At 58.3% G+C, this 27,379-nt stretch overlaps 12 protein-coding genes across 12 annotated transcripts; 4 read left to right on the forward strand and 8 right to left on the reverse strand.

Moving 5' to 3' along the window:
* Nucleotides 1–54: 54 nt before the first annotated feature.
* Nucleotides 55–1,153, reverse strand: J7T54_000513 (Twinfilin-like protein; the record flags this gene model as incomplete). The annotated part of the gene is made up of 3 exons (XM_051509239.1): nt 55–447; nt 504–1,087; nt 1,135–1,153. The coding sequence occupies 3 exons, from the start codon at nt 1,151–1,153 to the stop codon at nt 55–57; spliced, it is 996 nt and encodes a 331-aa protein (XP_051359713.1).
* A 952-nt stretch (nt 1,154–2,105) lies between these two features.
* J7T54_000514 (40S ribosomal protein S7-like protein) lies at nt 2,106–3,058 on the forward strand (the record flags this gene model as incomplete). Its single annotated transcript, XM_051509240.1, has 3 exons — nt 2,106–2,267; nt 2,555–2,637; nt 2,692–3,058. The coding sequence occupies 3 exons, from the start codon at nt 2,106–2,108 to the stop codon at nt 3,056–3,058; spliced, it is 612 nt and encodes a 203-aa protein (XP_051359714.1).
* A 226-nt stretch (nt 3,059–3,284) lies between these two features.
* Nucleotides 3,285–5,040, reverse strand: J7T54_000515 (Dynactin subunit-like protein; the record flags this gene model as incomplete). The annotated part of the gene is made up of 2 exons (XM_051509241.1): nt 3,285–4,686; nt 4,745–5,040. 2 exons carry the CDS (start codon nt 5,038–5,040, stop codon nt 3,285–3,287), a joined length of 1,698 nt encoding a protein of 565 aa, XP_051359715.1.
* A 2,004-nt stretch (nt 5,041–7,044) lies between these two features.
* J7T54_000516 (uncharacterized protein) lies at nt 7,045–9,478 on the forward strand (the record flags this gene model as incomplete). Its single annotated transcript, XM_051509242.1, has 3 exons — nt 7,045–7,101; nt 7,161–7,739; nt 7,799–9,478. The coding sequence occupies 3 exons, from the start codon at nt 7,045–7,047 to the stop codon at nt 9,476–9,478; spliced, it is 2,316 nt and encodes a 771-aa protein (XP_051359716.1).
* Nucleotides 9,479–9,914: 436 nt separating this feature from the next.
* On the reverse strand, nt 9,915–10,685 carry J7T54_000517 (uncharacterized protein; the record flags this gene model as incomplete). The annotated part of the gene is made up of 3 exons (XM_051509243.1): nt 9,915–10,014; nt 10,074–10,155; nt 10,214–10,685. The coding sequence occupies 3 exons, from the start codon at nt 10,683–10,685 to the stop codon at nt 9,915–9,917; spliced, it is 654 nt and encodes a 217-aa protein (XP_051359717.1).
* A 636-nt stretch (nt 10,686–11,321) lies between these two features.
* Nucleotides 11,322–12,472, reverse strand: J7T54_000518 (uncharacterized protein; the record flags this gene model as incomplete). Its single annotated transcript, XM_051509244.1, has 3 exons — nt 11,322–11,952; nt 12,030–12,350; nt 12,420–12,472. 3 exons carry the CDS (start codon nt 12,470–12,472, stop codon nt 11,322–11,324), a joined length of 1,005 nt encoding a protein of 334 aa, XP_051359718.1.
* Nucleotides 12,473–12,882: 410 nt separating this feature from the next.
* On the reverse strand, nt 12,883–14,262 carry J7T54_000519 (Glucan endo-beta-glucosidase-like protein; the record flags this gene model as incomplete). The annotated part of the gene is made up of 1 exon (XM_051509245.1): nt 12,883–14,262. The coding sequence occupies one exon, from the start codon at nt 14,260–14,262 to the stop codon at nt 12,883–12,885; it is 1,380 nt and encodes a 459-aa protein (XP_051359719.1).
* A 2,430-nt stretch (nt 14,263–16,692) lies between these two features.
* On the forward strand, nt 16,693–16,959 carry J7T54_000520 (uncharacterized protein; the record flags this gene model as incomplete). The annotated part of the gene is made up of 1 exon (XM_051509246.1): nt 16,693–16,959. The coding sequence occupies one exon, from the start codon at nt 16,693–16,695 to the stop codon at nt 16,957–16,959; it is 267 nt and encodes an 88-aa protein (XP_051359720.1).
* A 103-nt stretch (nt 16,960–17,062) lies between these two features.
* Nucleotides 17,063–18,622, reverse strand: J7T54_000521 (uncharacterized protein; the record flags this gene model as incomplete). The annotated part of the gene is made up of 2 exons (XM_051509247.1): nt 17,063–18,254; nt 18,330–18,622. 2 exons carry the CDS (start codon nt 18,620–18,622, stop codon nt 17,063–17,065), a joined length of 1,485 nt encoding a protein of 494 aa, XP_051359721.1.
* A 756-nt stretch (nt 18,623–19,378) lies between these two features.
* J7T54_000522 (alcohol dehydrogenase) lies at nt 19,379–20,570 on the forward strand (the record flags this gene model as incomplete). Its single annotated transcript, XM_051509248.1, has 3 exons — nt 19,379–19,496; nt 19,567–19,586; nt 19,653–20,570. The coding sequence occupies 3 exons, from the start codon at nt 19,379–19,381 to the stop codon at nt 20,568–20,570; spliced, it is 1,056 nt and encodes a 351-aa protein (XP_051359722.1).
* A 185-nt stretch (nt 20,571–20,755) lies between these two features.
* J7T54_000523 (uncharacterized protein) lies at nt 20,756–21,563 on the reverse strand (the record flags this gene model as incomplete). The annotated part of the gene is made up of 2 exons (XM_051509251.1): nt 20,756–21,409; nt 21,453–21,563. 2 exons carry the CDS (start codon nt 21,561–21,563, stop codon nt 20,756–20,758), a joined length of 765 nt encoding a protein of 254 aa, XP_051359723.1.
* A 1,677-nt stretch (nt 21,564–23,240) lies between these two features.
* J7T54_000524 (beta-glucosidase A-like protein) lies at nt 23,241–26,332 on the reverse strand (the record flags this gene model as incomplete). The annotated part of the gene is made up of 4 exons (XM_051509252.1): nt 23,241–25,252; nt 25,308–25,696; nt 25,747–25,910; nt 26,267–26,332. 4 exons carry the CDS (start codon nt 26,330–26,332, stop codon nt 23,241–23,243), a joined length of 2,631 nt encoding a protein of 876 aa, XP_051359724.1.
* Between the last annotated feature and the right edge of the window lie 1,047 nt (nt 26,333–27,379).

Raw genomic sequence — 27,379 nt, forward strand, 5'->3', positions numbered from 1 at the left:
TCCATCGCGCTCGCTGCTTCAAGTCAATGTGTCGAAATAGCAAAACAAACAAGCTCACCGGCCGGGACGCTTCGGCCGGCTGAACCCCTGTCGCGATGTCGTTTTTGGATGCAGGTCTTCCATGACGCCCTGCTCCGTGATCTCGCCCGTGTCCTCAAACTCGAAGCGTTTCTCCAGCTTCAGACCAGCCTCTTGCTCCGCGACAGTGACAACGGCGCGCTTCATGAGCGGGTAGAGCATGCGGCTCTTGATCGACTTGCCCGCGCTAGCGGGGCACGTGTAGAAGAAGAGGACCGGGCTCTGTTCGGCCCCGTTGTGCGTGTGCTGGAAGCGGAAGAACGTAAAACGCGGCTCGGTCGTCGAGATGACCTGGACGAGCTCGGGGATGGTAGTCGGCGACGGTGATTCGGGCACGAGCTCGATGATCTCAGTGTCTGTGTTGATTTTCTGCCATTGTCAGTCGCCGTCCATGGTGAAGAGGTGGGCAGGGCTAGCTAGTTTACCAGCATCACCACAACGCGGCCACCCTCTTGGCCGACCTCCTGCATCGCAGCGAGCGCGTCCTCCTCCACCGGCATGTTGAGATTCTTGCTGAGATGAATCTCTCTCTGGCCGGTGCCCGAGCCAGCTTCCTGCTCCGCCCTCTTGACCTCACTCAAGGTTCGCTCCTCCTCCGTCAACGGCGCCGCGAGCTTGGTGTGGTCCTCATGGCTCTTGAACCCGCTCTCGGTCAGCTCTCTCGCCTCGGTCGTGAAGATGCTCTCGCGGAAATGCTCCGTGCCAAGCTCCCTGACCAGAGTGAGACGCGTCGAGGCGAACAGCATCTTCTGGCGCACAGGCGCCGAGTCGGGGACATACGTCACGGCGATCAGGTGGGGGGCATCGTCGTGGCGGCGCAGGATGGCGTACAGCGCCGCATCGGGCTTGATGTGTGGTTGCAGCGCGGAGAGATTCTCATTGAACGATGAGCCCTTGGCTGCGAGGGTCTCGACGGGGAGGAGCTGTTCCTTGTCAATGGTGACGAGGAGGCCGAACGTCGAAGGGCTCTCCAGCAAGGAGCTGAATTGAGCTTGCAGCTCCTCGGACGCTGCGTAAGTCAGCTTGGTGTTGCCCTATGGGTCCGTCGATCTGTACCTGAGATGCCTGATTGCATGGTGATGTCTGTATGTCTCGGCAATGGTCTAATTGACCATCAGAGCTGGAGAGGAATGTATCGATCACCACGGAGGTGGGCCCGCTGCACGACGCCTTGGACCCCACCTGGTGATGCTGGCACGGCAGCTCACGGGGCTGACGAGCTCTCTCTCCGAGGGCGCCCCCCTACCCTATAGTTGGGCTTCGACTAGATCCCTTTTTCAGACCAGAGGATAATGTCCATAAAGATCGGTGTATGTGGTGGCCAGTCTAGAGATATATGAGTTTTTTCGTTTGGAATCACTCATTCCCTGTCTCTTGTTGGCGGTACCCTATCCTCGGCTTTTCGCATTGCAATATAAACTCTTGGCTCATGTTTTCATTTGAGTTACTCTCAGGTGCCACGAGGTCCGTGTGTAAGTTCCCGACGCGTTGAAAGAATGAAGGCCGTCTTGAAATTACGTCGGAAGGTAGCTCATTTGATTATGAGCTCAATGACATATCACCGGCCATGCCAGCATCCTCGCGATCTAGAGACGGGCGTTTATGATTTGGACATGTGTGATGAGCTTCGAAGATGCCAAGATTAGTAACACTCGGTACCGAGAGGCGAATTTTTCAAGAACGCACAACGACCCAATACAATCAGGCCAAGGAGCGCAGTCACTGCATTCTCTAAATGACACTGGCGAGCGTGGTACCTTACGGGTAGGAGACTCTCTTCGCGAAGTCCAACAACGCTGAGACCTCATAAAAGGTACGTACCTTTCGTGCACTCGTCCTCGGATGACTCAGCGTCACGCTGGGATCTTCCAACTCATGTGACCTGGTCCCGCCGCTCGCACAGGCCCACATTCAGGGCACGAAAACCCCAGGCGCCAAATCGAAACTCGCAATTGCCCGCCAAAACTTGCGGACACTGGCATCGCGAATCTCTACTCACCGACAACCACCCATCGAAATCAGTCAAGATGTCCGGCCAGGCCCTCAACAAGATCGCGCCCAACAGCCCCTCGAGGCAGAACCCCTCTGAGCTCGAGCAGAGCATTGCTCAGGCTCTGTTCGACCTCGAGACCAACACCGCCGACCTCAAGGTCGCCCTGCGCCCTCTGCAGTTCGTCTCCGCCCGTGAGGTATGAATGAAACCCAACACTGAAGCCGAACTCTTCTACCCCCAACACCACTCTCTCGAGATCCTGTTTCCAAAGAGGACAATCAATGGCTTTTGCGAGCGACTCGACGGATCTCCCCCTGTGCGCCCCTCTTCGACCCGCGCGTTGAAAAAAGAATACCTGCACCGGGGGGGTTTCGTGCGGTCGCACGCCACTGCCAGTGTACACATTGACTTCTGAGGAACAGGACGGGAAGCGGTCCAAGGCTTAGTCCTGGAGCTCGCATGCTGACTTGTGGTCTACAATAGATCGAGGTCGGCCACGGCAAGAAGGCTGTTGTCATCTTTGTCCCCGTCCCCTCCCTGGCCGGTTTCCACCGCGTCCAGCAGCGGTAAGTACACCTAAAGGTTCTCTTCAAGGCCAACACCCTCTAACACGCGGACAGCTTGACTCGTGAGCTCGAGAAGAAGTTCTCCGACCGCCACGTCCTCATCCTCGCTTCGCGCCGCATCTTGCCCCGCCCCAAGCGCTCGGCCCGCAGCCGCAACACCCAGAAGCAGAAGCGTCCCCGTTCGCGCACCCTCACTGCCGTCCACGACGCCATCCTCGCCGATCTCACCTACCCAGTCGAGATTGTCGGCAAGCGCGTCCGCACCAAGGAGGACGGCAGCAAGCTCCTCAAGGTCATCCTCGACGAGAAGGAGCGTGGTGGTGTTGACTACCGCCTTGACACCTACTCTGAGGTTTACCGCCGCCTCACAGGCCGTGCTGTCAACTTTGAGTTCCCTCAGAGCCAGGCCACCGACTTTTAAATGTCTCGTCGGTAACTATGGGGGATTATATCCAATGGGGTTCGGGGAGTGATTTTTCTAGCATCAAACCGGTTTATCAAAAAGGGCATGGCGTCTTTTGAGAGAGAGAGGTAGCTTTGTAATGACACAAGCTGCCATATGATCTGGCACGAATCACTCCGCTGGGTCTCCATTGCATCTTGATCCTGGGTATCATTTGTCGCTGCTGCCTATAGGAACGAAAATATCACTCGTGACTGATCTGTCCTACGCCAAGCACGCACCAATATGCCAACTCCCGCTTCTGCCCTTCGTTTCTGTCCTTGCCAACAGAGTCTCCAACATCGTGTTGTGCCTCTGGCTCCCACTCCATGCGTACAAACATGGGGATCTCCAGAATCTTTTCGTCTTCCCGGAGAGGCGATCTGTCGGTCGGCTCCCCCGACGCCGTATGCGGCCGCAGACTGTCCACAGTGAGCAGTGGAGGGATGACCTCCAGGATGATAGACACCCAGTTTCGGCCCCTCTTGTAGATCTTGCCGGCCTCAGCCTGCCCCGTCTCCTCAGTCCTCGAACGGTCATCGCCGTCCAGTGCGTCTTCCCACATGTCTTTGACAGGGTCAATGTCGAATTGTGGGCACAGCAACGCAACTTTGCTCGAGAAGCGCCCGGGGGTATTATTCGGCGTAGCCAGTGATACCTTGAGCTTCTCGAAGAGCGGATTTTTGAACGTCAAGATGTACTGGTATGGTTGTAGGGGCTTCAGAGGCGGCTCCTGCGGTTGTTGTGGACGCATGCCTACAGGCACAGGGGGCGCTAGTGGCTCCAGAGGACGGATCGTTATGCTTGGTATGTAGGACTTGGCCACTAGCTTGATCTTGAAGCGGGTTGATCCCACCTTGTTCTCCGGTTTCGAGATGATGTGTCGGCAGACAGCACATCGCCTCGACCTCTTTGTCCGTAGGACGCACTGCAGCGGGCGCAGCTCATCCTGGAAATGGGCGTGCTCCAACTGCGAGAGGAGCTGGTCCTTGGACACCGTCTCGTCCCACCCACCATCCAACAGCTTCTGCACTTTGGCGGATTCGTCGAGCTGTGCGAGCTTGAGGCCTTTATCCGTATCGGTGGCTTCGGGGAACATGTCAGGCGGCCCGGCTGTCTTGCCTTGCGCCCCGCGGCCGCCAGGCTGCCACATGCTCATCATGCGCGTCAACGCTGCGGGTGAGGAGAAGTTGTGGCCATCACCAAGGCTCAACCCTCCAGGCAGGCCATTGCTCGGCCCATTGATCTGCGACTGGTAAAAAGTCTTCAAGGCGCTGTACTGTAGCTCCGCATCGACCAGCTCGTCTTCAAGTGGCGGCATGTCGGGTTCCTCCTTGCGCCTCTCTTTGAGCTCCTTGGCCGTGATTTTGGGGATGCCGCCATTCTTCATCTTCGCAAGCTGGCTGGGTATGCCGCTCGCGCGTTCAAATTCGAGGCCAATCTCACTCGATACCCAACTGCAGTACTGGCAGAAGAGGGCATAAGGCCCGTGCGGCGCAGCGGTGGCATTGTCGGCGGAGAGGAGGTTCGTTTCGGGTTCAGCCTGGACTTCGCCGACTTGGACAGGTCCCGAGCATATAGGGCACTGGTAACAGTTGCGGGTGCAGCTGTGAATAGTTAGGTAGCTGAGCAAAGATGTAACCAGCCGCGGCACCTGGCACGTACCGGTTGCCGTCGCTCCTCAAATTGCTGCTCGCCACTTCGAACAAGCAATTGGGGCAGTAGTAGGTCACAATCTCCTCATCGACGCATCTCGGGCAGCGGATCTGCTGGCACTCTTCGCAGTAGAGCAGGTATTCCAACAGATAAAGGCTGTAGTTGGACCGCGGGGCTCGTGGATCAAAAGTGCGCTCCGCGTCGTGGAACGAGTCGCCTTCTGGGGAGGACGCGTCGCTGCCCTCGGCTGGCTCTTCGTTGGAACAGGGGCATTGTATGTACGTGTAGGGGGGCGAAGAGGACATGCTGAGCTACATCGCGAACGGAGAAGAAAGAGAGAAGAATAGTTGGTCTTTGTCAGGGCACATTGGGTCGTTGGTCGCGCTCAGTCAACAGCTGCCTCACCGAGGAGACAAAGAACGCTTAGTCATTCAAGCCGCTTGATCGACAAAAAGACGTGGAGACTTGCGTCACACGGAGTGCCGCAAGAAAGTCCCGCCATAAGTATGTCAATTAGGATACCCCTCCTTGACCAAGATCCCGCTGTCTTTTAACTTTAGATGACAAGCTTCTTCAACAGCACAAACAGGCGACGACGGTTTGGTCAAGGCTCATCACGACTCATCGTTTCAGTTCAATGTTGACCTGGCTGTTTCATACGGTCTCACCAGGAACTAAGAGGGGCATCAGCCCCGATTGTGATCGTTTACGTTCGGCATGCACACCCAATTCGCACGCCGAGACATGTATCACCCATCCACGTCTACTAACAATCAAGAACCTTCTGCAAAGGCAGAAGAGCGAAGAACAAAAACAGCAAAAAGAACACACCAAAACATACAACAGCCGGTATTCGCTGGTCGTCACCGACCCAACTACTAATCAGCCCCTCAGCGGCTTGACTATGGGAGAGCGGACGGGATCCCGTATTTTCCACTGGGTATGGTCGTATGTGATAGAGAGGAGTGTTGTTTCATAATATGAATGTATTGCTTGCCTCTCAGCCGCGTACCTAGGGCAAAACGTCTGAGTTCCATGCCGACCTCACCTGAACCCAGTGACATTCATCAATCCTGCCTCGCCAATTGCAATCTGGGCTAGGTCTTCGTTTTCTGGATCGTCGACCCCATCGGCAGCAAAATTAGCAGGGCGGTTCACCGCTCCCCCCCTGCGATGGTCAATAACGTGGGCGCTGTGCAGGTCATCCATTGGAATTTGGAACCATTGAAATTTAGGACGCAGGAAACAAGGAGATCGCCCACGAATTTCAGATCGTCCTCTTCAACAGGTGCCCAGCCATGGATTGAGTTTGCCAAGCAGCGTGGGAGGAGATGCAGCTAGTCATGATGAAAGCCAATGTCGGCGCCAGGCTATCCGGGAGGGTAGCGCGGGGACCATCCCTGTAAAGTACCACCAGGCCGTCAAGGAGATGGATGAATGATGCCACTTGCGCTCGAGGAAGGTTGACAATTCCATCTCGATCAGATTGCCGCCAGCGGTGAATGACCCTTCGCACTTGAATACTATCTAGACTAGACAGACGGCTGGATCGGGCTCGCATGCCGCTACGTATGCGCCTCTACTCCGTCCACGTAGGAGCTCAGCTCTCGACGTGGCATGTCCTTCAGATTGGATTGGCGATCCGCCTCCTCCCCCTCCCACACACCAGATGCCAAGACATGGCTAGCTAGCGAGCTATCGTAAGACGTGCATGGTCATCATGATGGCGACCCAGGAAAATGTCCAGACTTCCGGAGCTTATCATCTGCACCCTATCGCCAATGCCGTAAACGTCGTTTTACTTCACTTCACTTCACCGCACACCTCTCGTCCCTAGAATTCGCTTCTGGCTCGCTGGTCGAGTAACAAACGAAACAGACGGCCGTTGTTCATTGCTATTGTCGTATGAGAATCACGTCACCTCGTCGTGAAATGGTCCATTCGTCGCCCTGACGTCTCTCCACAGGCCAGTCGCCCTGTGCTACGCACGCACGTACGGACTGCACAGCTCGCCCCTTGTTGCAGGTGCACGTCGCACACGGAAAAGTCTCACCTTGCTGTGTGCGCTGGATTGTCGTGATATCACACATATACACGGCAAGGTGCATGGTCGCCGCGCCCTCCATCCTTGTCCCCCAAATTGGGCTGTCGATGCTCGGGCCAGCTGCCCTCATCATATTCGCGCTGGTAGGCAGCCATACCTCTTCTGCTTCACCACCCACGATATGATGGGTGGTTCCTTGGCACCACCTCGGACGAGCAGCTTGAGTGCACTCGTCGCTGCCCACGCTGGGCCAGCAACAGGGCCGATGAAGAGATGGGACGGCGCTGCCAGGTCTTGCTACGAATGGGACGGACTGCACAAGGTATGTCGACACGCTGCCAACGCGCCATCAGCTGCTGCGATGCTGACACGCAACTGAAGGACCCGGACCTGTGGCTTCGTGGAGGTGACTGTCTGGTCTATCTGTACGGCCAAGGACAATCGCAAAGAGGACCATCCTTCCAAATCTGCTTCAAGGAGCTCGTTCGCCAAAAATGCAGGCCATTCATCGAGCGATTCGCGATCAGCGACGGCGCACCTCTACCCAGAAATGCGCGACAGCTCGAGGGATGGGCGGCTACCGCATCACGACCGATCAAGCTCTACATACCGCCGCCCAACAAGGCCACGAGAGGGCAGGCATTTGCGTACCACATTGCGACGAGGAACTTTTTAGCATGGGTATTTCGACAGTCCCTGGTGGGCGAGCATTTAGGCTCTGCTATTGTCGGGCTCATGTGTAGCATGCACGAGTTCCGGTCCGACGACGTGGAAGACCATGCTGCCGACGTGCACGCCTATCTGGACGAAGAGGGCTATCTCAACTTGGTCAGCCAGCCCAACCACGCGCTCGGGCTGCTCTACTACGCGGAGACATTTCGCATCCGGGACACGTACGTTCGAGCGCTGGCTCACTGCGTGGGCATGAGTGACCGGCTGCACGCGTGTCCAGGATACCCCGTATGTGAAGCCTCTTTTTCTCGGGTCAGCAACCTCATCGTCGCTAACACAGAGAGCAGGCCCTATCACTAGCCACAAAGAATACGATTCGACAAAGTAAAGTAAGCCTGGACGACCGCCAGTCAGCAGCTACGGACATGCTCAGCGATCTGCTGGACGAGGAGCTCTCCGAGGCCCAGCTGGGGATACCAGCCGCCCTGCGAGCCCATCTGGAGCGGTTCCGCAGCTATCTCATGTCCATGTACACCAACCGTCTCGGATACTATCCCCCTCGGGCCTTTGACTCGCATCTCTGCCGCACGATGCGGGACGAGTTCGAGTCGCTGTACCACCTCTTGGTGGACTACGCCCATCCCGCCGCTGGCGGGCTGCCCTCGGTGGCCAGCGGCGGCCTCTGCACCCTGCAGCTCGTCAACACCTTTGACACGAGCAACCGCTACGCGCCTCTCGACCATCCACTACCCCTCCTGCCGGACGTTGCGGCCGGGGGTGCCTCCAAGTTCACACCCTGGAGGGCGCGCGCGGACAGGATGCGCCCGGAGAAGAAGCTGCTCGCCCATGCCGCGCTCTTGAAAGCCTCCCACGGGCACGAGGCGGCGCCCAGCAACGAGCTCGTGCGCGCGTACCGCACCTTTGAGGAGGAGTCGGTCTTCTCACCCCACAAGGCGGACAAGCTGGACAAGGTGTCCCTTGTGGACGGTCGCAAGGTTCGGTGGATCCTGGTGTATGCCGTGTACCAGGTCCTGCTCAGTATCACCAATGTCCCGCCCGAGGTGTACGACGCGGCGGAGGCACCGTACCACCTCGCGATTGGCACCCATGTGGACGATCTCGTGCCTTGGGCGGGCACGGAGGCGCCTATCCTGGGCGGATTGTCCGAACAGAAAGAGCAGGGTGTTGCAACGGACAACACACAACCAATACGGTGGGCGGACTCGGCTGGCGTTACACTGGTAGATGATGTCGAAAGGATCGAGATCAAGCCCGACATTGACTATCTCGCACTTAACCATCGCGAGACCCAGGCTTTGCATGAGAGGAATCATGTGGGCCAGTCGATGAGCACGGGGACGTTGGCGCGGGCGAGCTCTGTTAAGAACCGGCTCAGCAGGAACTCGACTGTGCGGCGGTCGCTGCGGATGTTCAGACCTTCGTCCACGGGACAGTCTGTCGATGGCCCCTCGTCGTCATCGACGATGACGTCGTCGCCCAAGCCCACGTATCACGAGATCATGGTGCAAGGCTACGGCAACGGTCTCAACCGCGTCAGCAGTCCCTGCGACGCATGGCATCGCAGCAACTCGACAGCATCAAAGGCATCCACCAGCGACTCGGTGCCAGGCAGCACGAACAGCGGCGACACTGTAGAGTCGTCCCTCGTCACGCCGACGTCGGAACCCGGACATTTCGACCTTGCCCTCGATGGAGGGCAGCCCAGGCCCGATCCGCGCGGGCGCCAGGTCGTGTCGATGGTCGTTGATCCGTCGGACATGATGTCATTCGCCAGTGGACTGCGTCGCACAGGAAGCTTATTGTGGCCGGCGAGGCGAGGCCCCGAGGTGAAGCAGCCGCCTTTGCACACGCCCGGGCAGACGGACAGGAGACGGATCTCGCAGCCCCAAATCGCTGTGCAGGATGACTGGGCTGCCATGCAAGCTTTCATGGACGGCGTGGACACGCGACAAGACGACGCGTGGGAGCAGTACGCCTCGATTGGCGGACTGACGGAGATGCGATGAGTATTTTGCATTCGCGGAAGACGGTGCAACACGTCCTGGCGGACGACTTTCCTATATTTTCATTGTTCTGTTTTGGTTGTTACGAACGATACCCTCCCTGGAATCTGTTTTTGTTGCATTTTGACTGCGGAAGCGGTAATGACTTTGAGCAGCCCCAGATGCTTGCTTGCTTTCTTGCTTGCTTTTGCTTTGAAAGACACACCGTGTGCTTGGAATCTCTCGAAAAGTTGCTGCGTACAAAAAGAGCGCTTACACATAGACGGTGTTTGAGTATACATGTCTTGGGCACCGCGCTACTCAGCGGCTCGGAATGAATAAAGTTGTACTTCTGCCCTAACGCTTTCGGGTGTGCCTCTCGAACCCCCTTTTGAATTCTAGAGAAGCATTTCTCTACAAGTGATCACAGTCTCATCAGCTGGTACGCATCGACGTGGGTTTATGCGCTCTTTCTGTGCTCAGACGCCATTGCCAACCCGTCGAGGATGTTTCCACCAAAGTCAAAGATCATGTACCCTGAGCCCACCAGCCAGGCGCCACTGGACGAGTCAGAAAAACGATGGCTACCAAACACAGACTAGGGAGGGTCAAGACTCACTTGGGGATGATCCAGAGGAAGAGTAGGTCGAGGGGCGCATTGTGCCCAATGCCAGCGAAGCCGCTGTAATACTCATTCGCCCCTAACCATGTTGTCAGTACAAAAAATTCAAATCACCACAGGGAAAGAGAGCAACGCACAGTACAGGACCGTCTTGCTCAGGGTCATGACGGCCGCGCTGAGGCCCACCAGAGCGGCCTTGCCGCCCCTCCGGCCGTCGAGCGTCCATGATCCGCGCTCGTAGCACATCCACAGGTATACCAGGTACATGACGATCTCGACGGCGTTGAGGAGGCCCTGGGCGCTGGTGAAACCGAGATGATCGTGCACCGCCTTCCAGCCGTACACGTAGTCGATCTCGGCGTAGAGGGCATAGGGGACGTAGAGGGGCCAGTGGAGGAACCCGCCGGCCATGGTGTGGGGTCTACCGAGGACGTATACGGTGTCCCAGAGGACGAGGGGGATGGAGATGGCGAGCCAGAGGAGCGTGAGGCGCGAGGGCGCGTGGGACCACGAGCCTCGCTTGGGGTTGCTGCTGCTGCTGCTGCTGCTGGGCTTGCCGGAAAGGAGAGGGCGCTCCTCGGCGCGTGAGGAGGCGCGCGTGGAGACCATGATTGCTATGTTTTCTTTGCTGCTTTGATAGATTCGATGTTGTGAGTAGGGGAGTGAGGGGGAGGGGGTGGGAAGACGCGATGTCAGTTCGCGCTTGCAGGGGATGATCAATCATCACTGCATCGGCCGGCCCCCATTGGCTTTCTGCTTACCCTACTGGTCGGTGGCAGCACAGCGGGCGATGCACCCACCATGCAGGCTATCGCGAAATCTGCTGAGAGCCTGTCAATTGGTGATTTGCAGCACAGGGATTCGGAAGAGCCAATGGTAGTGATAAACGCTCAGGCAGTCAGACTGCCACAGCTACTGCCTGGCCTAGCAACACAAAGTCGACGGCTTGCAAATTTGGTGTACTTACTATAACGTTTGCGAGAGGTGAGCGCACTAACTTTGTCGGGCAGGAGTCTGTGGCAATTTCTGTAATATGATGCGCTGCTGGATGTGGTAGGACACTACACCTTGAATGTATTATGTGGTACTTACGCGATGAGGATGTGCGTTTTGGGTAGGCTGGTGTAGACTCGTCTCACGGGCAACAGCATGAACGTCAAAGCGCACCATCGAACATCTTCTATGGGCACCTCCAAGAGATCACTCTTAGATCTATTATCGTCAAATGCAACATGCAGCCCCCAGTCACGCTTGCTGCTTATCTTTGGCAGGCGGCGCAAAACTCTCGCCTCCGTTTGCGAGATACGCCTCCTCCTCCTTGCTGGACACCCTGCCCAGCGGTGCATTGCGATGGGGATAACGCCCAAATTCCTTGATAATATCCATGTGCTTCTCCTCCATCGATAGTTGCAACTTGGCCAGGTCCAGCACCGCCGTCTTGCCGTCGACCACCTTGGCTGCCCTGGCTCTGGCCTCATCAGCGTCCACCTGGCTCGTCGTCGGGTCGACCAGGGCCTCCATGTCCGTGACAAATTCCTCGCACATCTGCATCGCGCGACTGTGCGTGGGCAGATCCTCTGAATGAACGAGAGGCAGGTAAAACCACATCCTGCGACAGATGACCCACCGGATGGACGGGTCCTCGAGGGCACCGGCGGCCAGGGCCATTTCGGCGACGTCCCGCGCCAGAGGGTCGTAGTAGCGAAAGACAATCTCTGATGACATGCCGCGGTAGCAGTTGCGCGGCAGCTGGTCGAGCAGCAGCAGGAGACTCAGGTAGTCCAACGGCGTCTTGACTTGGGCGGCCTCGACAATGGCTTTGCCAGAGGACACATGGGCAGCTTTGATGGCCTCCAGAACTGGCACGAATTGGTTTCTAATGGGGGTTTGACTTGTGTTCAGCCACCGTGGTCACACTTGATTAGGGTCTCCATCTGGGCGAACGTCACTCACATGCATCGGTTGTCAAAGTCCTCGCCGCCCATGAACCAGGCTTGAACGTCTTCCTGGGCGGGGCAGATCAAGCTGTCCTCATCGCCGACGTGACTGAACCAGAAATCGCGAATGCCCTCGAGGACGCCGGGCGTGAAGATGGCCTGGAGATCCACCATTGTCGACGCTGTCGTGGACGAGGCGCGGTGCTGCTGGACAGTGGGCAGACACCCGGAGACGTGCGGACGCGACGAGGCCAATGGAGATGTCAAGAGTGTTGAATGGACAGAATTGACGCGCTGCAGTCGTGTCCAGACTTGCGCTGAGTGGTATCGATGATGTCTGCCCGATATGTGTTAGCGAACGCAAGTCTCGACGCGACCGACCTGATGCAACGACGCATACACTCACTTGGGAACAATCAGCCTGGGACGTGCCACTCGCTGGAAGGATACGACGCGCATCTGGAATGTACAAAGCGACGAAGAAAACAAACGAGAATGGATGCGATCAATTGATGAAGTCACGAGTCGTGATTGTGGACGCGCAAGGCGTTTGTCAGCGATTCATTCTGCGGGACGGCACTCGCTGTTCGTAGCGTTAGATACCAAAGTCCGCGCGAAGCCCGACTCGACAACCTCTGCCGAGATTCTCCATTCCCTCGCAAGTCTCGGGCCTTTGAATGAATTTTTTTTTTTTTTTTTTAAAGAAATTGGCTTCAATGAACGAGGGTCGTTATTCAGTGCACTATGTACGCGCGGGCGCCCAGACAGAAGACGGGGCTTTCCAAATTCCAAATTCCTAGCCTATCTCCTGCGGCGCCCCTGGTCAAGTATATACGAGAAACCATCCAACCTTCTCCTCCCCATGTTCCTCATGACGGCTGCGCACCGCCGACGTAAAAGACGAGCACCTCGTGGTTGCCCGAGGTGACGAGACCCGCCGCGTCCGGGGCGCCGTCCGGGTTGACATCGTCATAGGGAAAGGCGTAGCCCTTGCCGTCGACCTCGTTCTCGTGGACGATGCGGCTGTAGTGGCTCGCCGGATCCACGGTGTAGTACTGGTCCGCGCCGACACCGGGCTGGTGGTCGCCGCCGGGGATGGTGTACGTGGCGCGCTGAAAGGCGGCGCAGAGGCGCGGCACGACGGCGTAGTGCACCGCGTTGTCGCCCTCCCGGATGCCGAACGGTCCGCTGTTGCAGCCCCAGATGTCGTGCACCGTCGGCTTGGCGTAGCCGCGGTTGTCGCCTTTGCACTGGAGCTCCTCGCCTTCGACCTGGCAGACAACGTCGCCCGCGTTGCCGAGGGCATCGTTCTGCGTGTCGACCGTCAGGGGCTGCGTGCGGTACAGGTCCCAGACCTCGTCGACGTAGGCGTCAAAGTAGTCGTCAAAGCCCCCGGGCCCGACCGTCTCGTAGTCCTCGGGCGACAGCACGCGGAGCGGGTTGCCAGCCTCGTCGGCGATGCACATGGCGGCCCATGGGCGGCCGTCCCTGTCGCCCTGGGCCTTGAGCGCCTCGCAGACGCGGCGCACGCCATCGCCAGGGAGCCCGACCACCTCGTCGATGCTGCCGTCCGCGTTGCGCAGGGTCATGGACATGATGATGCCGATAAAGTCGACGTAGGAGATGTTGGCCCAGATCTCACCCTTGGTCGTCATCGTGAGCTCGACAAAGCCCCAGTTCAGGTTGCGCGAGGGGTCCTGGAGGTTGTTGACCGAGGGCTGGACGAGACCCTCGTTCCCACCGCCGATGCCGACAATGGAAAACTCGAGACCCCCCTGGGAGAAGTAGATGCGACCGGAGGAGAAGGCGACGGGGACGGTGATGTCGAGAGACTGGCCCAGCGGTGGCATGGTGATGGCGACTGGCTCGGTGATCAGGACGGGCACGGCAGAGCCGCCCGAGCTCGGATAGTAGAGGCTGCCGTCCTCCTTGAGGAAGAAGACGCGGCCGTCAGAGTCGGCGGCGGACAGGTAGCAAACGAGGCCGTCGCCTCCAATGTTGTTGACCAGCGAGAGGCGGAGGCTCTGGGAAATGGGCACCTCCTGAGCCTGGATGGAAAAGGCGTTGTCCATGGGCTCGGTGCTGTTTAGCGTGTTGTTCCGAGTCACGACGACCTTGTCAGGCAGGGACATGTCGATCCGGGTGTACTCGTTCTTGGGCACGTCGTTACGGCGCAGACTGCCCATGTGTGTGTAGGGGGCGGCCAAGGCCGAACCCAAGAGGCCGGCGAGGAAGACGAGGGAGCGCATGTTGTTGATGATGGTGGTGGTGCTGAAGGAGTGACTTTGACCGAAGTCTTTCAGAAAGGAATGTGTATAGAGACTGGCGTTGTGCCTTGTCTGCTCTGTCTGCTCGTCCCTGCTCGAGGTGAATGAGGACGATGAGGCTCATCAGAAGCTTGCAAAGGCTCTCATATATACTTGCCAGCCCGACGACATAGGTCCACCCAAGCTCGAAACGGCATGTGTACTCAAGAACAGCTACAACGCAAGGGAAAGGGATTGAGCAAGCGCTTCTGAGTGTGCTGCGTAGTGAGAGGCCAAAGAAACATGAAACCTCGTCCGGGGTGTGTCGTTGGCGCGCCCTGACCTGATCTGATCCGCGTCACACTATGCTACCCAAGATATGTACGAAGTCGGCCCATCTCTGGTTGTCGACACTCCATCGGGGAATTTGGGAGGGGAGCCGTCAGGAGGTGGTGCCTGAATGGTAGCCACACAGATTAGCTGTCAAGCGGCGAAGCTCCAAACTTGGCGTTTCTGTATAGGCTGCACTGTCGATAGCTGCGACAGTATCCGCTGGCCTGGCAGTATACAGGCGCTGGCACCCATGTTCCCCTTCGGCCAGTTTCCAGGATGAGGAGACGGACTTGATAGCAAACTGTTTCGTGTGTGGACGTATCAGGCCCAATGACCTGAAGCTGCCACGGCTGTAGGATCAGAACGACAGGAACAACTAGGCCTGGAAGGCTTGTCTTGACCAGTGGGTGTAGACGCTGTCATGGACCCATGTGCATCCTTCGGCCGATTCAAAACAGCCGGTGCTGGCCCCGAATGATCAACAGAATGCCGCCGGCTGCAGGCCATCATTTGACCTGGCAGGCTATCGCGGAGATCCCGAGTCAGGGTATGGCTATGGCGGAGCTCCCAAGAAGACACTGCGCGCCGAGTCCTGAGTAACCCAAACCCCAGTAAGCATGCCAGAGTCGGCCGCCACTAGGTCGTCCATCGCATCCTGTACCATCCGCGACGCTTGTTTCGCCTTGCGAGCGATCACCGCGCGCCTGTGTACGATTCGACTCTCCTTGACGTTTCGAAACGACTTGTTCTGCGCCAGCAATGTTCGAGAATACACCTGCGGCCAAGGCCATATATTGCCGATCCCAATCTCAACTAGGAGCGCAATGCGACTCCTTCGATCCTTGTGGTGGTGGTCCTGGTGGACGCTTGCAGACGCTCGTCCCAATGCGGGGGGGTGGCAGGGATCTTATAAGTCAGGCCAACTTCCACAATGGGACCGAGCGATATGCATGGATGGCGTGCAGCGTCGCGGGATATGGGAGGGCATCGGTAGAGACTATGGTGCTTGACTGATTGTAACGTTGTGGCAACGATGCGTTCATGTTTGTAGATGCATACGCCATGCGCCCGGGCGGCTGTCTGGCTCGGACTTTGTGGAGCTGGGCAGAGAGGGCGCGCGCTTCATGTTGGATGGCCATTGTTTCGAGGCGCTTGGTCCGTCAATGCATCGGTCGTCACTCGTCTGCTCGCAGATCACAAGGCGCGCCAATGCTGACAAGCTGACTAGCAGCGTCTCAGAGAAGACCCCCGATTCCACATTCCCGGAAATCGATTCATGTCTCCGTCCTTGGGTCAATAGTATAAGAGAGGTTTGTCCCGACCTTGTTAGCAGCCGCCATCCTCGAGACGGGCAAGGAGGCGCCTGCGAGCATTCGATCGACTGGAGTACGTTACATTGCTCGGTCTTGCCTTGTCCGGACGAACCTGTATGTATGGGGTACGATGCGACTCTGCACGCTTAATTTGACTTGTCCGACATGACGCCGATGGGCAGGTCTGGTGATGCCATGGCGGTCCTCCTTGACAGTAAAAGTGTGCTCAATGCTCAATGTCATGGGCTGCCTCAACTCAGACGGACCTACCACGGTCAGAGAATGGATGAGAACTGAGTTCCTCCGATCCAGATGGATTGCCGAGCTGGGAAATGTTTTCTCCGTTCCTCTGGGTGGCTGGTCTGGAGTCTGGAGGCTGGAGTCTGGACGTGCGACGCGCAGAGTTTCCAACTTTGGCGTTCAAGGTCCGACATGCGACGCTCGCTGCATCATCCCCGTCGCAGCCCCCCCGTACCCAACGGGACGAAAGAATCCACGGGCCAAATAATAATAATAATAATAACAACGTCACCACAATGCTTCTCTTCTCCCCAGATTCTTCTCCATTCTTCAATCAAGACCCGGTTCACTCTTTACTTTGCACTGCTGTGCAGCGCAGCGCTTTCGCTTCTTCATACTCGCCGGCGAGCCCCCTTTCTTTGACTCTTAATTTCGACTCTTTCCACCGCCCCAAGCTGGTCTTGCCCACGGATCACCAGTCGTTCTCTTTCCATCCGACCAAACGCAAGAGACAGACCACCGCCAGCCCAGCAAGCAAGCAAGAAGAATGGGCAACAATCTCTCCTCCCAGTTCGAGCCCGATCTCTCGGGCGTCGTGTTGGCGCCGTACGACCGCGACGCGTCCATCATCCTCGGCGCGACATGGGGCATCGTCTTCTACATCATCGCCATGATTTGGTCGACGTGCGCGCTTATCGATCGCTGGAAGGGACCCAACGATAAGATCCGGACGGGAAAGAGTTCCGTCGTCGCAGCCCTGGTGCTGTCGACAATGTGGCCCGTCGTGGTGGCATACATGATGCTGGCGACGTAGGAAGGCAGAAGGCAGAAGAGAGAAGGGGGGGCCTCTTAAGAGGACCACAGATTGCAAAGCCCCAGTAAGGAGGGGGCTTTGTGCATCGGGTGAAGGGCACTCATCAGCCGACCAGAGTGTTGCGGCGGCTTCGATCCGGGCGCGCGTCTTTCCTGCCCACGATAGACTCCAACGCCTGCTGCAGGGCTTTGGCGTCGTACCGACCACCGCGGCCGGCTTCATCTCTGGGCCCATAGAGCCTCGTCGCATCAATACATAATTGACTCAGCTGTTGCTTGTCCACCTTGGGCGCCGTAGGTCCCTCAATGTAGATGACGTGCGTGACATACTGATGGTATTCCTCCCGTGACGGCCGCGGCAGACCACGTGAGTCGGCGCACGCATTGGCAATCGTCGCGATAAAGTCAAGACCCGTAAAGGGTGCCGTCGAGGGCCCTGTCTCGCGGTCCGTGGTGCCGTTGAGTATGAGGACCTTGTTCCCGATGTGCGGGCTCGCTATCGCCTCGCCCACACCCTTGAGCACGAGGCTGGGCGTGAGTGACGTGAAGAGCGAGCCGATGCTGTAGATGACGGTGCTCGACTCCCATAGTGCCTCTAGGACGCGTGGGTTGGCGGGGATGCGGATCTCCTGGCCGTAGGGGTTGATGTACCATATGCGGTCGATCCGCGAGGACAGGTCCTCCTCGTCGTCCTTGGAGAAGGCCATCGCCGGTCGTCTCAGTGCCGGCAGCGAGCCTGGGAGGTTCGCGTCCTCCACCTTGTCATGCTCTTCCGTCTCGTCGTGGGCCCACGGCAGGGGTGTCTGTGCACCCGTGCTGACGCCTGTGCCGGGAACGGCTCGTGTGGGCTCGCTCGGGTGGGAAATGTCGTTCTGGCCAGTGATGACGGTGCCATCCACCAGGCCGGCGGCAATATGATGGGCAAAGTTGGTGTTGATGGCGGGCAGCACCGATATGCAGTCGGGCACGCTGCATATCGAGCTCAACAGGTAAATGGAGGCTTCGAAGCTGCCGGTGAAGAGTCTGGCGCCCGTCAGGAAGAGGTTGCCGATGCTCGCGCCGGAAAAGTCAAAGCGGCTGCTCGGCCGCATGCGCTTGACGACTTCGAGGTTGAAGCTGTTGAGGTACGAGCGTATGAGCTCTCGCTTGGGCGACGAGATGTCGTCCCACAGGGGATGGGTGGCCTCGAGTATCTCGAACCACTCCGCCCTCGCGTCGGCGGCGGCTTTTGGCAGGCGATGGTTGAAGAAGTGCTTGATGGCGATGGTGTCACGTTTGCCATCCTTGGGGATCAGCCTGACCAGGCGTGACCTCACGTCGCCGATGCCTAGACTAGGTCAGTCTCTGATTTCGGGTTGGGGTGAGGCGTACGTGCCTGGCCCGCCAAAGACGCGGATGATCTCGCTCGTGCTGCCGCCATTGTCCGATATGGGGATGACATAGCTCAGTGTGCACTTGTTGGCCTCCCTGACGTGCTCAAAGACGTCGACGAGGTTGTTGGCGGCGCTGCCACCGGAGAAGACCACGATGCCAGTCTTGGCCTGCGGGTTCGGACTGAGTGGCCGTCTGGGCGAGGCGGCTGCATGTGGTGAGGAAGCCCTTTGGGCCGCTGCGGTCGGAGGGATCTGCAGCTCGCTCCGCGAAGCTCGGATTGACGTTGACATTGCGGCGTGCGAGCCCGTCAGCGCGCCAGCCTAGGCCCTACAGTATGTCATGTGTGGGAAGCTTCAAAGTGAGCGGCCGCCCTTGTGTGGTGGGTGCGTGCCTGCCATGCATGGACTGGGACTGCCTACCCTGTGTAGGCCTACTTTGTAGGCTGAATGGCCGCTGCTGCCTGCTGAGTCATTTGTCCAAAGTGTCAGGTTTCTCGCGCCAGTTGCAACTTGCAAGTCCCGGGGCTGCGTCGCCCGACTCGACCCCCGGACGGGCGTCACGGGCCATGCGGACTCCGCGTATGGGTACACAGTACACTGGTAGGTTCCGTTCCCCTCGCGGCCTCGCGAAGCGTATCGGCTCATGAGGCTTCCAAAGCCTGCACGACAGCGAACTCTGTTGCGATCCAACCTCGAACATTTCTGGATGGCTGACCCTCAAGGGCCGTGAGGACCCACGTTTACGTCAATGGACAATCACATTCACCCCTCCCTCCCTCCACGACGGAGACGATGCAGTCATGGACAGGGGACTGCTTACACAATCTTCGGCCTCCACGGACACTGCCTTTTGCATCATCCACCTCTTTGCAGATGCCGAGTGGGCCAAGTATATATACAACGTACTAGTCTCCCTATCATCGTTCCATCGGCCCGTGCCCAACACTCATCTCATAACCAACCACCTCAGCTTCTTCTTGCTCTCAACCGTCCGCAACTCCGTCCGCATCAAGACCGAAACTCCAGAACCCCCGCCTCCCTTTCGTCATGTCGATTCCTCAAACCGCCAAGCAGTGGACCGTGACGGGCACGAGTGGCTTCGATGACTTGAAGTTCCACGAAGCGCCCGTCCCCGAGCTCGGTGACAGCCAGGTCCTCGTCAAGCGTACGTTGTTGCACTGCCAGGGGGCCCACGCGCGGTACAGGAACACATGCACTGACTGACACTCTCGCAGTTCACGCCGCTTCTCTCAACGTGAGATGACTTGAGCCCGCCCTTCCTCCCCTCCTCTGGCCGTGGCTGACACCCCTCTGCGCGCAGTTCCGCGATCTCATCATCCCCCAGGGCAAGTATCCCTTCGCCACCAAGAAGAACCCCATCCCCGGCTCCGACGGCGCCGGCGAGGTCATTGCCGTCGGCAAGCACGTGGACCGCTTCCAGGTCGGCGACAAGGTCGTCACCGTCTTCAGCCAGGGCCACATTGGCGGCGAGCTGGACGCCCAGGGCGCCCGCACCGGTCTCGGCGGCGCCCTCGACGGCACCCTCCGCACCGTCGGCGCCTTTGACCAGCAGGGCCTCGTCCACATGCCCAAGGGCCTCAACTACCTCGAGGCCGCGTCGCTCCCCTGCGCCGCCGTCACCGCGTGGAACGCCCTCTACGGCCTCCAGGGGCGCGCCCTCAAGCCCGGCCAGTGGGTCCTCACCCAGGGCACGGGCGGCGTGAGCATCTTTGCCCTGCAGTTTGCAAAGGCCGCCGGCGCCCGCGTCGTCGCCACCACCAGCTCCTCCGAAAAGGCCAAGCTGCTCGAGAAGCTCGGCGCCGACCACATTATCAACTACAAGGAGAACCCCGAATGGGGCGCCGAGGCCCGCAAGCTCACCGGCGGCGAGGGCGTCGACCACGTCATCGAGGTGGCCGGGCCCACGTCGATGAAGCAGAGCCTGAACAGCGTCAAGATTGAGGGCGTCATCACCATCATCGGCTTCGTCGGCGGCGCTGTCAAGGGCGACAAGGAGCCCGGCTTCCTCGACTGCCTGAACCACCTGTGCACCACCCGCGGTCTGCTCGTCGGCAGCCGCCTGCAGATGGAGGACATGAACAGGGCCATTGAGGCCAACTTGGACAAGCTGCGGCCCGTCGTCGACGGCAAGGTCTTCAAGCTCGACCAGCTCAAGGAGGCCTACGAGTACCAGTGGTCCGGCAAGCACCAGGGCAAGGTCTGCATCCAGATCTCGTAGGATAGGCTGTGGCACCGATCGAAAGGAATGTAACGAATGAAAGATCACACATGCTAGAGTGAATCGTATTTGACGTTATCGGATTGATGCAAACGCAAGTCATACGGATAGCCACCAAGCACTATGCTCGACCATGTGTACGAAAAGAGCCCCCGCATCTCTCTGTCCCACCACCCCCTTTCCCCTCACGCCGTGATGGCAATGTCCGCGCAGTTGAGATAGATCTGCGGCGTCTGGAAGGCATTCCATTTGAAGGAGAGGAGCGTGTGCTCGGCGACAAAGTCGTCAGGCAGCCGGACGCGATTCGTGACGGTGTAGCCGCCGGCAATGGACGTGTAGCACGAGTTGAGGGACGCGCCGTCGACGGCGATGCAGCCGCCCTCGCCAAACTTCTCACACGTGAACCAGTCGTTGCGGTAGCAAGGGTCACCCTCGGCGCAGTCCGCGCTGTAGCCGCACGCCTGGCCGTCGACGTCGGTGCACGGCAGCACGCCCTGCTCGAAGCAGTCCTCGGCCGCCTGCTTCTCCGCCTCGGTGGGCAGGTAGTCCCGGTCGAGGAACTTGTCGACAATGGCCTGGTCCTGGCAAAGGCGGTACGTGTACATGCCGCCGTGGTCGCCGTTGTTGTCGATGCACCACCGCACCTCGATGGTCTCGCCGGCCTTGTAGGTCTGTACGGGGGACGCGCCCCAGTTGGGGCCCGGCTGGTTGTAGTCGACGCTCACACGCGCGTTGTAGCCGCACACGCCCATGCGGCTGACGGTGGCCTCATCGAGGTTGGGCCACGCGGGGACGGGCTCGAGGATGGTGCACTCGGGGCATGTGTCGGGCCAGCCTGTCTATTTGTCAGTCTGACTTTGGTGAGAGTGGAAAGACAATTACCTCAGCGTTGAGTCCCACGCGACTCATGGGCTCAATCAGGTATCCATGGCCATGGACGCCAGTAGCCGTCGCCAGAGCCAGAGCGGAAACAGCGAGAACAGTGGTAAGCATTGTGAGTTTGGGTTGAGGAAGTGGAGTGAGGGGATGGTTCTGGTGGTGCTATGGTCCAAAGAAGGTTTGATCAGGTATTGTCTTGCTCCTCGAATGTTCAAGCTGTAGCGACTGCGGCATTCTTTTATACCATTTGGAGCATCGACACTTCCACCGTCTTGCAACGAATCTGCACCCCGGACCGGCATCAAGTGTACCCCAACTTGGCCACTGCCCCCCGGCAGACAGCTACCGTGCATCTTTGCTGCATATAGAAAGGGCTGCTTCGTCATGGCGGACGCAAGGCTGCTCAAGCCGCGCCTGGCGTCCTTGACCTCGAGTCGGTACTGCGGATGTCACATGGCTCGATGCGGTCCGTCATGTCTAATCTGACAGCTGAGTATCTTCTATTCCCGTCGTACATCAGCTCTAGACGAGGGTCCAAGAGTAGAATCCAAGCTGGACGGGCGTTGCTTGGCGTGACTTGAGGTCTGGAGAGGAGCACTGGAGCAGAGCGTGCCATCCGGCTCCGCTTCAGGGCCAAGACCAGACCACCCAACCAGGATTGGCTTAGGGGATGCCAGGTTTGTAGTTTTCAAGATGCGGTGCGTGGTGAATCTGTGGGGAAGATGGCTTGTTGCGACAACATGAATGTAGATCTCATGTTGCGGGGCGGCGGAGGGCGATTAAGTCGTGTAAGTGGACGCGCACTACCCCTGGCATGATACCTTCTCCGGAGGACCCAATCCTGTGGAATGAAAATGACCTTGTCACGAACGGTCATACGTCCTTGTTTCGATGACACAAATGCGGAGTCTCCGCCTAAAAAGGAATTACACCAGCTCCTATCGGGCTTCCCCTATTTAGGCAGTATCGTGGGTTGCAACGAATGCAGAGAATGTGTCCTGCGTGGTCGGTCCGACGGCCGCGCACGATGTTGATCTATCACCTGTCCTTCATCGTTTCAGATCCTGCGAGTCAACTTTTTTCCTGAAGTGTGGTGCCTCAAAAGTCGGGATACTCTCGTTCTCGGCTTCGTGGACGTCGTCTCCCCTTGTCACTCGCCCCCTAATCACCCACGACTTCGAACACAACAGGCCGCCAACTGCCCATGAAGATATCTCTATCTTGGACCTTTATGAAGAATTCTGCTTTTTCAACAGTCTGATGCGCTTGTCGCCAGTCACGTGTCGAGTGGACCTACTACAGCCAGCGTAGCCATATATGCCGCGTAACTTCATCTCATGTCACCCAGCTGCTGGGGCACTTCATTGTGCCACAGTTGGCAACGGGTTATCTTGTTGCCCGCAGGCAGGTCCGAGGATGAGGGTTCGATTTCCGTTCGCTAGAGAGACGTGTGCCAGATGGACATTTCTGGTCCTGAAAGCGTCGACGTTAAAGCATGAACAGTCAAGCGTATAGACCACTAGAGCAGACGTGCACCAGCATCCGAGCTGTCATACGACATTCTTTTTTTTTTTCTTTTTTTTTTATTATAATTAACTTTCGAAGAATTATACTACTTTCTTTCATATTCTATATATCACAACTTGCTTGCGCGTGGAGAGTTTGCGAAAGTAAGGACGAGCTAAATCATGACTTAAATATTATACCTTATTCGTGCTATGATAGGGTTATGATACTTCGACGTTATATTTGCTATTTAACTTATGTACAGGCATGGCACCCAAACGATGCCTACTTCAAGTCACCCACCAAGGGCAGGTTCCTCGACGAGCTGCCGACCCAGACCTGTTTGGGCGCGTCGGTGATGACCCAGTTCTGGCGGACCGTGTCCCAGTTGCTGAGATCACGGCGGGTGATCTGGGAAATGAACTGGACGCTCTGCCCGGGCGCGATCCTCTCGATGCGGTCAAAGCCGCGGAGCACGCGGACCGGCTCGCCTTCTCCGCCCAGCGACACGTACAGCTGGGGCACCTCGTCGCTCATGGCGGCACCGGTGTTGGTGATGGTGGCTTGGACCTCGTACATGACGTCCCACAGCTGGCGGTTGCCGCCGTTGGCACCCGAGGCCGCCTTCAGGGGCTGGCGGGAGCCGTCCGTGGCACCGGCAGGGAGGAACTCCTCGGCGGTGGAGCCGTAGTTGCGGTCGCCAGAGGCAGCCTCGCCAGACTCGGCAGTGTCGAGATAGGGATAGATGAACTGGTCGATGCGGCGAATGTCGTCGGGGAAGGTGTACTCGTTGAGGTCGTCCGAGTAGTTGCCAAAGGATGGCGCAGCAATGGTCTGGCCGACGGTGGGCTGGTATGGCTGGGGCGAGCGCGGGGTGATGACGAGGTCTGTGTACTCAAACGCGGACCACGACAGACCAAAGCCGTACTCGTAGATGGGAGCACCCTCGTCACCCTTGTTGGGGGCGACCTTGTCAAAGTGGCGGTAGTCGATGAACGCACCTTCAGTAAAGTCCTGCTGGGGGGCACCGTTGCCGTTGTTGGGCTCGTACAGCACATCCACGCCATAGCTCTCGCGGTTGGGGCCCCACGTGAAGGGGGAGCGGCCGGGGCTGTGCTTGCCGTACAGAATGTCCGTGATAGAGTTGCCAGCCTCCTGGCCGGGGAGGCCTGCCCACAGGATGGCGGTGACGTTGGGGTTGTCATGCCACTCGGCCACCTCGACGGGACCAACGGTGTGCATGACGACAATGGTGTTGGGGTTGACCGAGGAGACGTTCTTGATGAGCTCGTTACCGTTCTTCCAGAGAGTCATGTTGTTGCGGTCGCCCATGTTGCCATCCACGTTCAGGTAGCCCTCGCCCGAGGCAGCAGCCACAAAGACGATGGCGGTGGCGTCGGGCTGGCTGACGAGGGCCTTGGCCTTGTCCCACTCGTAGTTGCTCAGGACGCTTTCGTAGCGCGTGCCATCCTGGATCGCTTGCTGCTGCAGAGCACTGTCCGGGGTGATGAGGTAAGGGAACTCTGAGGTGCCGCTGCCCCAGCCCATGGCGTTGACACCGTCCAGGCAGCCACGGTCGCTGCACCCATTGGGCCCAGCCGAGTTGGGGCCAGCATCATCGCCAATGACAGCAACGAACTTGGGCTTCTTGAGAGGCAGGGCGTCATAGTTGTTCTTGAGTAGGACAGTGCCCTTGGCAGCGGTTTCGCGAATGTGGTGCGCGTGGTCGCCCCGAACATCGACCTGGAAGTTGACCTGCTGCCAGTTCTCCTGGGACGCCGGGTGGAGGTAGCCGAATGTCTCGCGTGTCCACGAGGAGAAGTTGATCTCGGGCTGGGTCTCCACAGTGCGGCCAACCTTGAAGTACGAGGCCATGATGCGCATGGCCATGTCGTCGAGACGGTACTCGGGGACCGTGCCGTTGAGCACGGCCAGGGTGAGGTTGCTGCCCCAGTAGGAGACGCCAGTGTTGAAGCTGGTATCACCAGGCATGGTCATGTCGAGGCCAGCGACCGCTGACGCAGCGCCAGTGTGCTGGGCCTGCCAGTCGGACAAGACGAAGCCCTGGAAGCCCATCTCACCCTTGAGGAGGCCGTTGAGGGTGGCCGAGTTCTGGCAACCGTACGAGTTGTTGATCTGCTGGTAGGAGCACATGATGGAGCCGACACCGGCGTGCACAGCGTCGACAAAGGGCCAGTTGTACACCTCGTGCATTGTCTTGTCGTCAATGTTGGACGAGAGGGCTTCAGCAATGTCGAAGCCATAGCCGACAGCCTCGCCCGACTGGCGAAAGTGTTCTGGCATTATCAGCTACTGATCGCAGGGTCAAGAGGCAAAGCTGGCCGGTCTCACCCTGCTCGTTGGCAATGTAGTGCTTGGCGCAAGCAATGACACCAGCATTCTGGATACCTTCGACGACGGCGCCAGTCATCTGACCCATCATGTAGGGGTCGACACCAAAGCCCTCCCAGTTACGACCGGCCAGGGGCATGCGGCCGAGAGCACCGAGAGCTGGGCCAAGCAAGACGTCGGTGCCCTTGTCACGCTGCTCGGAGCCCAACTTGAAACCACGGTCTCTCAGCAGGTGCTTGCTGAAGGTCGCTCCGGCGGTGATGGAGGCTGGGAAGGCGCTGTTGTAGTCTGAGAAACGGATGCCCAGGGGGCCATCCTGCATGCAGAAACCGCGGAGGCCAAGACGAGGGACACCTCCCACGTTGCCAACGCAGCGCTCGCCCATCCATCTGGATCGGTCAGTCTCGGGAGCTCCAGTCCCCGGCGTGTGCAGACTCACCCCACACCGGTGGTAATGTTGACCTTCTCGAGAAGGGTCAGCTGAGAGACAAAGTCCCTAGCCTTGATGTAGGCCTCCTCCCAGCCTTGCGCATTGGGGTCCATCCATGGCGAAGGATAGACGGGAGGAGAGTAGGCGAGACCGTCATTCGAGTCGTTGCGTGCCTGTTTGGGTAGAGATAGAGGATCAGCTGGTGTGCTCCAAGCAACATGAATGAGCCCTAGGGCCACGAGACCGGACTCGAGTCTCATGGTGCCGCCTGCCTCAGAAAATTATGTGTAGCGACTGGAGTCAAGATGGGAGCTGTGTCAAGGATGCGAAAGAAAAGATGAACGGATAGGATGCTGATCTCATCACCAGTTCACCGTGGCGCGAGCACGATGTGAATCTGGATCATCCGAGATTGGATGGTTCAGCGGAAAGCGCGTGTTCCATGCAAGGGAAGGCGCACCTCGGCCCTGGCACTGGCAGGCAGGGCGCAGGAAGGCGCAAAGGGACAAGACAAGATAAATTGACTCACCACGAGTGGGCTGGCGTCGAGGCCAGTTGCCAAAAAGGCGGCAGCCACGAGAGGAGCCGTCTTCATGGTGAAGAGCTGTCTGAGGAGATTGTTGGTGTTGGGCAGACAAGCAAGCAGTCAGGCTTGGAGATCGACATGACGGGAAAGAGCAAGGGGAAACGCCTATAAGTACTCCATTGAGCTCCCCATGACGATCTTCCCAGGCCAGGGCCCAGGAGGGTCCGTTGCGATGCGACATGATCGCACCGCGTCAGTTTCTCCTCACGATGCCAAATTTTGTGGTAGGTCGGGGACTAGACTCGGGAGAATGTCCTGCACGGTGACCAAATGGGGCCATCCATCTGCCGATCACTGGATCCTTGGCCTCCGAAGCCCCAACCCCAGCTTTTCTCCGCGTGAGCTTCGCGGCACAGAAACAATGACCGTCTCTTTGTTCAAAGTCCCTGCCAATTCAGCTGGCTTTCTGCTCAGCCACATGTGAGTAACATGGCCCATCCGTAAGACCGCCAGCTCGTACTTGTACATATACGCATGCAGCCGCCCGGTGACCTGAACTGTCACACAAGAATCAAAAGGTCACATTGCGCTCATTGCGGCGAACAGGCTGCAGCAGCCAGCCAGCCCGATCTGCTCCAAGTCAAGAGCTTGAGAGCACGGCTGGATTCATGTTCTCCACGATGATGCATTCTGCCGGGCTAATTAAGCTTGCCGGACTTTGGGGACATGGAGATGGGCCTCCTGCAGAGTATCCCCTGGCAACCCCGAGAGTAAGGCCGATCGCGAGCGCAGGTTTTTCTCGTGGCTTGCTTTCCGGGGAAGCTTTCCACCTGACTGGCTGAACCGGTCTGGTTGATCAGTTCACCGACTCTCAAGTAGTCTTCACGCCTGGTCTCCTCTCGCCGTGGCTCCAGGTCAACATACTCCAGCTGGAAGCGCACTGCAGCCCTGCCTTGGTTTAGAGTTCAGACCCCAAACCCAAGCATAATGTGCCGAGTGAAATCAAGCCCCTCCCGTCCCCGTAAACCCCACAGCCCCGTGGCACAATCACCGGCATTCGCTTCAGTCCCCACAGGCCACCCACTTCTATCGCTAAAGCTTACTTACCCTGTGCCC

The sequence above is a fragment of the Emericellopsis cladophorae genome (genome assembly GCF_022114955.1).
Source record: "Emericellopsis cladophorae strain MUM 19.33 chromosome Unknown NODE_57_length_131511_cov_119_075376, whole genome shotgun sequence".
Taxonomy (NCBI): domain Eukaryota; kingdom Fungi; phylum Ascomycota; class Sordariomycetes; order Hypocreales; family Bionectriaceae; genus Emericellopsis; species Emericellopsis cladophorae.